General features: G+C 40.2%; 1 protein-coding gene across 1 annotated transcript in view; it reads left to right on the forward strand.

Annotated features, from left to right (window-relative positions):
- The window catches only part of RPGRIP1L (RPGRIP1 like), a 91,183-nt gene that overhangs the window by 24,255 nt on the left and 53,062 nt on the right, over positions 1 to 13,866 (forward strand). Inside the window, exons 7-8 of the mRNA XM_072117656.1 lie at positions 4,385 to 4,490; positions 10,688 to 10,834. Of these exons, the coding sequence (XP_071973757.1) occupies positions 4,385 to 4,490; positions 10,688 to 10,834 (253 nt within the window). The remainder of the gene's footprint in view (positions 1 to 4,384; positions 4,491 to 10,687; positions 10,835 to 13,866) is intronic.

Consider the following 13,866-nt stretch of genomic DNA (forward strand, 5'->3'; position numbering starts at 1 on the left):
CTTCCATGGTAAGATATACATAGGACTGCAGTACCACTTCTTCTCATCACAGCCCTAATTTATGGGTGTATTGCGTTCAAGGCGTCTGTTATTTCAACATTAGGACACTTTTTTTTCTTTATTTTTGGGAATCAACCCAGTCATCCGAGCTTGTTTATCTTCATTGTAAGGACAATGAGGAAGGCAATGCCAAAACACATCGAGCTTTGATTTTTCTTAGAATAAAAATAAGCATTTCAGGTCTTCAGCTGGATTACAGATGTTGGGGCTTTGTAGTTGGTTTTCTGGTTTCAAGATTGCCTTGTGACAATGTTTCCAATATGCGCACAAGTGTCGAGGAGTGCTAGAAAAAAAAACAGTCTGCGTTATATTGAAAGGTTATCAAAGATTTCTCAAAATGTCGTTTATTATCCATGAAATCTCTTTTGAGACTTCTGCCTGCTTTACGTTAACAATGCTTTGCCACCCACAAAGACACATACATGTTCCATCGGGTGTATACGTACAATGCATTTCTGTTTGTTATCTTTATCACTGCCCATCCTTTATAGTCACACGTTATTATGTAGCAGCCATAAGTTATTTTATTAAGTATACATTCACTCATTTTTAGTTTTTAGAAATCATACAGTTTGTCTCCTGACACTATGAATATACTCTGTGCAAATCAATGCAATGGCTTTAGCATTGTGCACAGTAGAGCATTGAGCAAGGCCACATGCTGAAGGTATTGGAGGGGTGGTGGTCTCCTATCTTTCACTCTTACTATACACCAGAAATACAGACCCAGAAGCAGGGGTATTGATTATAGAGAGGAATATGTTCCAGAAGAATTAACCCTATAGATTCTTCGGTGATTAACAATCATCTTTGGTTTCACCAGGAAAGGGCAAATATGTATATTTGGGTGCCAATGCCAGTACATGGTAACTAGGGGACTCGTGACAGCCCCCATGGCTCCTCTAGATGCCTCTATTTCATGTCAGAGGCACAGCCTTTTAAAATACAGTTTCACAATGACTGCATAATATATTGTGCTAATGGAAGTACAATAAAATGAAAATGGCCTAAAATTATAAATCTTGTGTCACCAAATTCATATTTACCTGTATGTATGTATACCTAATTTTATCACAAAACTTATTAAGTCGAGTATAAACCTTTGGTGGGAAGTGTATTGGTCACAGCCTCCCTAAATAATAAAATGCCCAGCAGCCTCCCCTCACTAATGAAATGCCCCATGCAGCCTCCTCCAGTAATAAAATACCTCATGCAGCCTCCTCCAGTAATGGATCAGTGGTAGTTGATCCTCTGGACCACCGCGGATGATGAAGTAAGCTGACACTTGGAGCCTAAGTGGCACCCGGTTTCCACCAGAGCCCGCCGCAAAGCAGGTTGGAGATGCTGCCGCGGTGGCGACCCAGGCGAAGTACGGAATTGTAAGGCAAACTCCTGGTCAGGAAAGGCAAGATAGTCAGCACGGAATTAGTCAGGACAGGCAGCACGGGATCAGAGTCAGGAACGGAATCGAGGTCACAAACGGGAAATCACTATGAAGGCGGAGGACATAGGAACAAGCTTTCTCAATGGAAACGAGGCACAGAGATCCATCAGGGTAGATGGGAAGGGGCTGAGAATTTATCAGAACTGGCAGCAGGCCAGCGCCAAATATCGGCGCACTGGCCCTTTAAATCTTTGGAAGCCGGCGCGCACCCTAGGAGCCGGAGCCAGCGTTGAAACAAGGAGAGGTAAGCACAGTGGCAGAGGTCCGGGGGTACATATAGGAGCACCCTTGACAGTGCCCCATGCAAACTCCTCCAGTAGTACTACCCATTTTCATGAGGGATGGTGAGCTATCCCCAAACTCTTTTTAAATTTATATTGTATGTTTTGAACACTAACTGAATTATAATCTGTATTGTTTTTAGAAAATGGTTTATAAACAATGCACCTTATCATATTACTTTATAATTATTCTATGTCAGTATATCTATGTAAGCACTTTGTAAGTTTTTATGCCAAAATTATCACATTTTGTATGATACCAATCAAAGGGGCGGGGGGGGGGGTAATATTGCAGTCATGTGACTGATTATTTTGTATATATATGTTCACCTCCTACACTAATCACTCGGCTTGAAAAAGGCTCATATAGAGACAAAACGTGCTGCCTTTTTTTCTTTTTCATATTATTGAGGACCTGCCCTATTAGCCGTGTACCTACTGCTGTGGTTGGTTGTGTGTGCTGTGTGGACTTTCTCTATATATATGTGTGTGTGTATGTATGTATGTATGTATGTGTATATATATATATATATATATATATATATATATATATATATATATATATATATATATATATAATATCTCGCATATAAGACAAGTTTTTAAGCATAAGTTTTGGGTTTTGTGCTGCAAAATCCCCACACAGCTTATATTCAAATGTATATAATATATTATGCTTATTATTATAAAAGTTATAGCGATTCGTCTATGCGCTGTGTCCTCATAAATGTTATGACATCAGCATGTGTGCGGGTATAGCGCATAGATGTGCCTCTGCCCGCACTGCTAGGAAGACCCTGGGAGCCATGAGGGATGCATGAGGAGACATGGGGTGAGCACTGGAGGCACATCTCCAGACCTGAACCCCATTGAAAACCACTGGAATGTAACCAAGAGGAAGATGGATAGCCACAAGCCATCAAACAAAGAAGAACTGCTTAAATCTTTGTGCATAAGGTCACCCGAAAGCAGTGTTGAATACTCGTGGAAAGTCATGTTCATTCCAACAAATATTGATTTCTGAACTGTTTGTTTCTGAAAATGTTAAAACATTAGTATTGTTGTTTCTAAATGAATATGAACTTCTTTGCTTTGCATTATTTGAGGTCTGAGAGCACTGCTTTTAAATCAGTTTAACATTAATTTAATTTATTATTGCTGTAAATAAATACCAATTTTGTAGCTTGAAATTTTGGAGACCTGTTGTAATGAAGAGAAAAATCACAGAAACGAAAAAATATGCAGTGGTCTCTTAATGTTTTCCTGACCTGTCTGTAGAACCCCCATCTGGAATATTTAGTAGTTTTAAAAATTCATAAGGGAGTATCAACCAAGATCCCATGAATTTGTAGCATTTCTTTAATTGGCACATTTACAGACTGTCTAGTAAACGCAAATTCTTCCCACTTGCTGAAGCTGGAGTATTGGCGTCCAAATTCACACCTCTTATCTTTTCGAGTAGATTTTTATCTTAGGTTATGTAAGAAAGGTACCACATGGTACCAAAACCAAGCTTACTGTAAAGAAATTCAAGAAGTCAGAAAATGAAGAATATGTCATACACAAGCTTATTTATTAGTTATTTGGGATAAAAATGTTCCAGATTCAGGCTTGTCAGTCATAGAATGTCCAATTGTGCTTTAGTTTTACCATTTCTCTAATTTTTGAGATATTATTATCCCGGGAAAACATAAAAATTAGATTTTTTTTTCCCCCCATGTTATGAGCACTGAGTTCATAAATTACTGACATCAGCCAGTGCTTTTATCTCCGGGTGTTGAATTGCGGTATGTGGAGCGTTGTGTCTGACGTGTGAATGTTATGATAGTTGGCATCTGGTAGCTGTTTAATTGTTGCTTCACATGTATCAAAGTAGTTGAACAGATGCAAATGGTTTCCCAGTTTCTTAAATCTCAAGGTAAGATAGTAAATTTCATTATTTATTAAACTATTGATAATTTGTGAGGTTTTTCTTTTTAAAGTCGAAACAAGTGAAAAATGAAAACTCTTTATAAGGGTCTAAAACATTGATGGCCTAACATTAACAAACCTGATAATAATGGCCTATTCTAAAGACATATTTTTCTATAGCTGTAAAATCCCTTACTAACTAATCCCTAATTAACTATACAGTACGTACACAGGCATTAAAGGGAACATGCCATCAGTTTTTCACCATTAAATCTAATTTTTAATATACCCAGTTTTATATAAAAATCATTAGTTTATACCTTTTATTAAATCAATTTTTAAAAAAAGTAGCTTGCACATTGCCAGCAGACTCACTGGGCCACATCTATCAAAAACCGTGCAAACGGCACTGGGTGCAGGGTGCCTGTATGGTCAGGTGATGTGTTCCCCCAGGGCTTTCCCGGTTGACCAGTGCGCGCAGTCACCGGTATAACCAATTGCTAATTCCATTCCATTCCTTTCTAGTAAGAAATTCAAGTATTCGGTCACATTAGCTAATAGGGGCTCAATACCTCGGTATAATAAATCTAGCTTTCCTCTCTGGACCTTGTGTGAAGATTGTTTAGTTATCTCTTTATGTGCTGTATGGTATGTATTAATGTAGTATACATCCTTTTATCTACTACAGGACAACAATCAAAGATAATGTTGTTACGATTAAACTACAGAAGCAGCTAGCAGACAAAAACCGGGCCTTCACCGAACTGGAGAGCAAGTTCCATCTGCTTCAGGATGTAAGTTGTTCCATTTACCTTATACATATTATGTCTTCTGTATGAACGATTTCTGCATCTCTGTTTGCTGTTACTCCATGGAATGTAATAAAAATAAAATAATATAAAACAGTAGACATCAGTTAATAATCCGTTCATTACTGTGTGTGTAGATGTATTTAGGGGTGCACAATGCATCGAAATCACAGTACTTATAACATACTTTTAAAGCCAGAACTGTTCAATACCAGGTTTCTGTTACCTGCGGTACTGAATGACTTCCACAGGCTCTACAGACATCGCGCAGGGAATCTTTTTTTATGGATGTGTCGGGTTAATGGCAAAGCAGGGACCAAGTCATCAGGGTAATATCATCATGTGTCCATATATGGTGTCTACATCTTCTTAGGCTTCTCCAAAGCAGACATTGCGCAGAGAATCCTTTTGAGAGATGCGTCGGGTTAGCGTCAAAGCGGGGACCACATCATCAGGGAGATATCTGTCTATATTTAGTGTCTACATCCCCCAGGGCTTACCCAGACACAAGGGGGCATATTTATCAGGACCTCTGCACCCTGAAATAATTGCAAATGCTAGCTTATTGCTAGCACTTGCGATTATTTGCCCCAATCCGCTACCTTCACGCCAGTGGGGCGTGAAGGGGGGGGCGCGGCCGGCCGAGCGGAGGGTGCGTGGCGTTACTGTCCCCGCGCCTGTGAACTTGCTGTCGCCGGCGACTTTTCATATGTGAAGAGTCGCCGGCTGCGCCTTTTTCTACGCCAGGCCCTGCCTGGCGTAGGATAAGCGCTTCGCAGCCTCCCGCCCCGATACATCAAGAGGCGGAAGCCTCTTGATGTATCCCGCTGCGAATATGCCCCAAGGTCTCTATTTAATTCAATTAAATATTTTTTTTGCCCAGCCCGGAATTTGAACCCACAACCTCCACACTCACCTGCCATAGAGAGACAGGTCCTCTATCCACTAGGCCAGTGGTGGTGAACCTATGGCACTGGTGCCAGAAGTGGCACTCGGAGCCCTCTCTGTGGGCACCCAGGCCATCAACCCAGCATGAAGTTCACCAGACAGGATTCAAAGAATCTTACTACAGAATCGTCCTACAATGATATGCGAATTTGCCCTCCTCTTTTCAACTGCGTTGGTGTCTTTAGGAGGCTGAACGATTGAAAGTTGTCAAAGAACAAGGAGAAATAAATTACTGCTTAAATTGCTGTGCTGGCACTTTGCAATAAATAAGTGGCTTTTGGTTGAAGTTTGGGCACCCGGGCTCTAAAAGGTTCGCCATCACTGCTCTAGGCTATGGGCTTAGTGGCTATCAATGGGTAGATTTTATGTAACTAAGAGCTTCACTGTTACATTGTGACACAGGCTACATGCACTGGTATATAAAGAGCGATCTTCTCAGAGATTATTCTTAGTATTGAGGAGATTATTATTATTACTGAGATGATGATTATGAATTATTATTTTTATGGAGATTATAATATTTTAAGCATATAATACAGTTAAATTAAATGACAAAAAGACAAAAAATAAGGGGCCATTCAGACGGGCATGTCCACTGCTCATCTGCAAAAAATGTGGACATGATGTCTGTGTTCAGACCATATCGTATCTGTTTTTTTTCATCCGTTTTTTTCAAATATGCAAAAAAAGGTGATGGGTTTCTCATCTACTTCCTGCCCTGCCCAGTTGGTTGCTTGCAACATTTGAAGAAAACAATACTGTGCATACGGATACCATGCATGTGCCGTAAATTCTTTTGCGGATCCATTGACTTCTATGGATGTACGCTGTATGCATGCTGCAATTTTTTTCTCACTGTTTGCACATTCGTGAAAAAAAATGAACATGTAAACAGACCCATACTATTGAATATACTATTTTTTATTAAGATTACCAGAACAACCTTTACAATATATATACTACACTGCCATAAAACACTAAAGCCTACTGGTAAATCACTGGTCGACCGTTACTGATCGCATGTGTTTCAAAGGAAATGCAAATGTGACCAGACTTTTACATTGCATTTCTAAACACAATGTAAACGCCCCATGTGACTGCACCCTAAACATTCAGCAATACTTTTCTGGATATCGTATCACACTCAAAATTCTAGTATCGGTGCAACCCTTGATGTGTATGTGTGTAATATATAGATATGTGCATCTCTCTCTGTCTCAGACCGTTTCTGTTACTGACCATTTCTGTCAGTGACGGTCTCTGACTGTCTGTCTTTGTCTCTGACCATTTCTGGTTCTATGTCTCTGTCTCTGACTCACCCTCTCTGACTGTCTCTGTTACTAACCATCTCTGTCTCTGACCGTCTCTGTCAATGACGGTCTCTGACCGTTTCTGTCAGTGATGGGTTCTGACTGTCTCTGTCTTTGTCTCTGACCATTTCTGGCTGTCTCTGTCTGTCTCCGACTGTCTCTGTTTTTGACTGTGCCTGGCTCTGACTGGCTCTTTCTATCTCTATCTCTGACTCTGCTTTTCTCTGACTGGCTCTGTCTCTGATTGTATCTCTTTGTCTCTGTGTCTGACTGTTTTTGTCTCTGACTGTCTCTGTCTGTCTCTGACTCTCTCTGACTCAGTTTTTCTCTGAATGTCTCTGTCTTTGACTATCTCTGTCTATGATCGTTTTGTCTCTGTCTCTGATTGTCTCTGTCTTATTTGAGTGCAATATATATATATACAGTATATACACTGAGGGATCAAAATTGGAGAATAACACACAATTTCCATAGTCCTATGTGAATTATAACATGAGAAAATTGAAGTATTTTAAGCCCATTTCATAAATTGTATATATTGTAAAAGGACGAAATTAAAATGCAAATTAGATCATTGCAAAATAATACAATATCTGATACTTGCAATTTCTTGGTGTTAATCTGCCTGGTGCAAGTGATCATACATTGGGGACATTTACCAAGGGTCCATCAGATGGGTTCCGAATCCTCGTTGGACATTCCGGATCGGCGGCGTCAACGGGACGGGTAAATAAATGTGCCCCATTGTTCTCTAATTTTGACCTCCCGTGTATATTTGATTGTGTATTTATAATATATATATATATATATATATATATATATATATATATATATAATTTTTTTTTTTCTGATATATTATTTTTTATAGTATTAATATTTATGTATCCTACTTTTGATCTTTGCAACAGGATTTGCATTATCCATGTCGAAGGCAAGGCGCAGTTCACGGAGAGGCATTTATTTATTAGATCTTTCATATGTGTTGCCTTGTCCAGAAGTGTGGAAAATTAGATAGTCATATTCTCCTTTTCATGTTTATGAGAGTCTTTTTAATGCCATTCAAGAAAATGGAGAGACATTTTACTGTATTTAAACTTTGCCCAAGGCTTATGCGCCCTTTCAAGCATTGTGTATTGATTTTCTCAAAAGTGGTTGATTTACAATACTGCTCTTCCTTACCGACTGGTTAGCATATCATTCATTGCCGTGGGCTTTTATCCTTGAATATTCCATTGTATCGCAGCACTGCCAATTGCCCATGTTATAATTTCTGACCTTTCATTGATCCAGAAGCTGACATTATCATTATGGCTAATAATAAAAAAAAAGATTAAAAAACCTTTAGGAAGACTGATGTTTCTGATGGATAAGACTGTGTTCAGACAGCAGACTATCCAGACAGATTCTTTAAAATAGATCGAGAAGACCGAGCATGTATTATCCAAAATCTTTTTCATTTTTCATCATAACAAAGACATAAAGGCAAAAGTACATCACCAAATTTCAGAGTGTGTTGCCAAAGTCCATGGAGCGGTTCACACGTTCTCAGCGGTGGCTCCTTACTGAGACTATGGGGGTCATTTACTAAGGGCCCGATTCGCGTTTTCCCGACGTGTTACCCGAATATTTCCGATTTGCGCCGCTTGTACATTAATTGCCCCGGGTTTTTGGCGCACGCGATCGGATTGTGGCGCATCGGGGCCGGCATGCGCGCGACAGAAATCGGGGGGGGCGTGGCCGAACGAAAACCCGACGTATTCGGAAAAACCGCCGCATTTAAAAACCGAAAATGTGTCGCTTGGGGAGCGCTCACCTTCACCTTCTATGGGATGGTGCATTCCGGGGCGTTAAGATTATTTTCGGCGCTGCAGCGCCACCTGGTGGACGGCGGAGGAACTACCATCTTAAATCCCAGCCGGACCCGAATCCTGTGCAGAGAACGCGCCGCTGGATCGCGAATGGGCCGGGTAAGTAAATGTGCCCCAATGAATCAATTAGCACAAAATTTAAGTGGAAGTTGTTGTAGTAGATGGTGTTTGTTTGGGAGGTTCAGGGACCGTACAACCCCTTTAAGGTAGATCCGGTGTCTGGTTCACTTAATGAATGACATGGGAGTCCTTTATAGGGCTAATCCTTAAGTGGCCTGTAACTTTTTTAATCTTTTATCACCTAATATGCAAATATCTGAAAGAGGCTACTGGGGCATGGGATAGCCAGAGATGAAGCTACACAACATTTCACTTCAGATATTTGCATATAAGGTGATAAAAGATTAAAAAATGTACAGGCCACTTAAGAATTAGCCCTAAAAAAGGCTCACATGTCATATATTAGTTGAACCTGCCACCGGATCTACCTTTTATGGATGGTAGATTTCCTTTAACAAAAAAAGAATATATATCTATCTTTGCATCTATTTCTCCCTATCTGTCACTCATTCACTGTCACTGCATGTCTGTCTGTGACTCTCCCTGTCCGTCTCTCTGTCACTCGCTTATGCTCCCTGCCTGTCTCTCGCTCACTCAGTCACTCATTCTCCCCGCCTGTCTCTCTGTCACTTACTCTCCCCATCTGTCTCTGTTACTCTCACTGTCTGTCTCTCTGTCACTCACTCTCCCCGCTTGTCTCTTTTACTCATTCTCCCAATCTGTCTCTCACTCGCACTCACTGGCTTTGACTCTCCCTGCCTGTTCACTCTCCTTGCCTGTCTCTCTTTCACTCATTCTACCTCACACATAAGCTGTATTATGCTCATTGCCTATAGTAACCAATCAAAGCTCAGAGCTCATATTAATGACCTGTGGCAAAATAGAAGCTGAGCTTTGATTGGTTGCTTATTGCCACAGCAAACAATGGCTCCTTTATATGGTGGTTATCATATTACCTCACATAATACTTCACACCTATGTTCACACATTGCATTTCATTTGTATGAACACATGCATTTTCAAACGCATCACCACAGTTGAGAAGTCGAGATCTGCCTTATTACATTGCTGTCAACATTGCATTTACAAAACATTCGTTAATATATTCGTTAACATTTCCGTTAACATTGTGTTAACACTTGTGTTTTGTAAATGCAATGTTGACAACAATGTAATTAGGCAAATCTCCTCTTCTTAGCTGTTGCGATGGGTTTAAAAACGCACGCGTTAATGCAAACAAAATGTGATGTGTCAACACAGCCTAAGCTGTATTATATTCAACATATCAAAGCTCATATTAATGACCTGTGGCAGAACCGCAAAAAATCACGGCTCCGCTTCCAGCTGCCACAGCAGCATCAGACAATGCCTTCTGAATATGGTGGGTAATAAGTGGATTTTGGAAAGCGCAGGGTGAAAATTTTAGCTCAAAACAGAGTCTATGATGTTCCGAGTCACAGAGAGCTGCTATGCAAAATTTGGTCACTGTAATCGCGACGATGTAGATTCCTTTAGCCGACATACGTACATACACACAATCAGCTTTATATATTAGATGTTATTTCAGAACCAGTCCTTGTTTCTTTCTACATTGCTTCTTCCAATCAATGTTGCTCCATTGGATGAAAAACACATGGCACCATACAGAGCTCTTCCTGAGGATCGATATTGCAACTGCAAACCCCATCATATCTTCAACCCCTGTATAGATCCCTTTATCATGGCCAAATAACTCTACACAGAAAGTAAAATATCTGTTTGATGAAGCATTGTTTAATGGAGGCCATGAGGATGGCTTGCCATTGGTAAGTAGGTGAGCAGTGCCAAAGGGTTTTAACTCACCTCTCTAAAGATCCTTAGTCTTGCTTAGTTTTGCTCCATATTACAGTGATGTTAACTGTTTTTCTCATACATTTTATTACGTAGAAATTTCATTGCTGAAAACATACATTCTAATATATTATACTAATGTTTATCTAAAATTGCTATCTTGTAGAATCTAAAAGTCATGAAAGCAAGTCAAGAAGCATTTGTCAGTGAGGTGGAAAGTCTTAATAGCCAGCTGAAGGAGGAGCGCTTGAAGAGCTTTCACCTCGAGAAGCAGTTGCAGTCAAACACCTTCTCCCAGCGACGGGTTGAAGAGGTTGGTATTAATTTGTATTGAGTTGTCTACATTATGGCTGGTTCAATACCAATTTTTAAAAAGGTAAGAGGGGTCTTTCTGCTATCATTATATCATTAATGTGGGTAGGCTCCAACCAGGGTTGCACGATGCATTGAAATCCTTTTGTACTCACAACAGTTCAATATTGCGTTTCTGTCATTTATGGTACTGAATGACTTCTGCTATTCTACCGACTCCTACTTGCTGTCTGCAGGGGAATCCTCAGAGGAGACGTCCTTTGAATAGATATGTCAGACCAGCAGCAGAGCAAAAATATCAAGAACTGTCCTTATATGGATTTTCTACCAGGGTTGCAGGATGCATCGAAATTTCAATACTTTTTCAGTATTCATAGAGGCAGAATGGTTCAATACCAGGATTTCTTGCCATTCGGGGACTCCATGTGATCACCACTCCACCAATCAGACGGAAAGCACGTGCTGTGTTTGATCGTGGGCAAAGAAGTGGGCGGTGAGACAAATAGGGAGATTGTGTGCTGTCACTGGTGACACTTGAAGCAGGGCTGGATTATGGTCTTGGGGGCTTCTGGGGGGACAAAATCTGATGCATGCCCCCACTGAATGTAGCATACATACATATCCTCATTCTCACTATCCCTCAGTAATGCATCTATATAGAGCCACCTACCACCCGGTAATTCATCTACATCCAGCCACCTTACCCCCCAGTAATACATCTACATACGGCCGCTTCACCCCCAGTAATACATCTACATACAGACACTTCACCCCCGATAATAAATCTATATACAGCCGCCTCACCCTCAGTAATACATCCATAAACAGCCGCCACTCCCCCAACTAATACATCTATATACAGCCGCCTCACCTCAGTCCTCCACACTACATCACGGCCTTCAACTGCCCTGATGCTGTAGAGATAGAGAGCTCATGGCTAAAAAGAAGTTTTCTCTCCACCGTTGAAGAGAACAGTTCCCTTCACCACAAACGACACCCTCACACTGCCTTGGAGGAGGGTAAATGGTGGTACCGATTGTGCTTACTGAGTACTAGCAGGGAGGTGTCCCATCTGGCACATGGGGGATGAGCGCAGGCAGAGGCTTTCAGTCTGCCAACCGCTCTGCAAACAGCAGCCTGTACTACAAGTCCTAGCACTCCAGGTCCCAGAGAAGCAGGGCAACCAGGTTGTATGCCTTTAAACCTTTCAGGATCACAGTTCCTTAACCCCTCCCGGACAACCATGTTTTTTAACTTTAAATCCAAGAGAATAGTTCATTACAAGGGACCCCCAGAAAGAAACTATTCTCTTAATCTTGTTTGGGTTTAAGGTTAAAAAAACATGGTGGTCTTGAAGAGGTTAAAGAAGTATGATCCTGAAAGGTATAAAAGCATACCACCTCATGCCCTGCTCTGACTGTCAGAGCCTGTAAGATTCTGTCTGAGATAAAATGGTTCTAATTGCCCATAGAAACCACTCATAAACAGCTGTGGGAAAATGAAAGTTTAGCTCTAATTGGTTGCCATAGGCATCTAGAACAGTTCTGCTCTCAGATACTTCTGCTAAATCTTGGCTTTAGTGCCTCTATCCACTAGACTTTGAACTTACTGGCTGTCAATGGGAGGATTCTATGTAACTAAGAGCTTCCATAGAGTTATACTGTTACACAAGCTCAATGCTCGGGTGATAACAGATGTATCTGCTCAGAGATCTCTCAAAATATCATTACATTCTTTTTTTTTTCCTTAAAGCATGTAATTAATAGAGTTAAGTAGAATTAATAAAAATGTATAAGACACAAATTAAGGGCTCATTTAGACAGGGGTGTCCGCTGTGTATCCACAAAAAATTCAGATGTGTGATTTCTGTGTTCAGTCCTTATTGTATCCGCATCCTTTTTTTTCACGTCCATATGTCATCCTTTTTTTTACATCTGCAAAGAAAAACGGATGGGAGTCTAATCTAATTTTGCCCTGCCTAGTTGTTTGCAAACGGACTGCATACGGATGTCATCCATGTTTATTTTGTAGATCCATTAACTTCTATAGAGGTACGTTTTACATAGTGCATGCTGCAATTTTTTTCTCACAGTCTGCACATCCAAGAAAAAAAAGACGGACATGTGAACAGACCCATAGAAATCAATGGGTTCATATATATATTACCACATTACACATTACCAGGACAACATTTACAATACATATAATAAACTGGCAAAAAAAAATTAAAGCTCTACTCGCAAAAGACTGGTTGATTGTTACTGATCGGATGCCATTCAATGGAAATGTACATGTGATCGGGCTGAGCCCCAAACGTTTGCACTGTGTTTATAAACGCCTCATGTGACTGCACCCAAAACATTCAGATAATACTTTTTTTTCTTTTCTTGGAAATATTGTACGAGTATATTGAGTATAATCATTATATCATATCACACTCAAAATTCTGGTATCGGTGCAACTCTAGCTCCAATTGTTTCTGCTGTACATGGAAAATCCTAGAATGGCTTCAGAATGTGATGGCCTATGTCAGTGATACTCTAGAACATCTTATAGGAATATCCCTCACATTATCTCTTGGGGAAATAGCTTGGTGTGACCTAATTCTGTCCCATTTTATACATTTTGTTCTAACCTTCTTTTATTCTTTTCTTTTTTTTCACTTAGCGGGGTTTAGTTACAGCACATTTCTCCAGCTAGACAAGGAAATCGGGATTATGCATGCCATATCCATTTAATAATTCAGCCACTCTGCATTTCAGTGCGTGTCACAGTTCAATGAAATGAAATCATATAAAAGAAGACATCTTTGTTCTGTCTAGAAGCTAAGCCAGTCTTTTTTCTCTGCCAGTGGTTCTCTTTGGCATGTTTTAAAGAGCTTGTAATTGAAATTTTGCATTAAAACAGATGAGTTGATTCAACTGTGGCAGAGGTTTTATAATTCTCATCTCCTGTCAACACTGTCATTAGAGGGTTTTTTCATTTATTTTATTCTACTTCTATTCATCCTTTTATATGTGAAGCGGTTACTGT

This window comes from Engystomops pustulosus, chromosome 7, assembly GCF_040894005.1.
Source record: "Engystomops pustulosus chromosome 7, aEngPut4.maternal, whole genome shotgun sequence".
Taxonomy (NCBI): domain Eukaryota; kingdom Metazoa; phylum Chordata; class Amphibia; order Anura; family Leptodactylidae; genus Engystomops; species Engystomops pustulosus.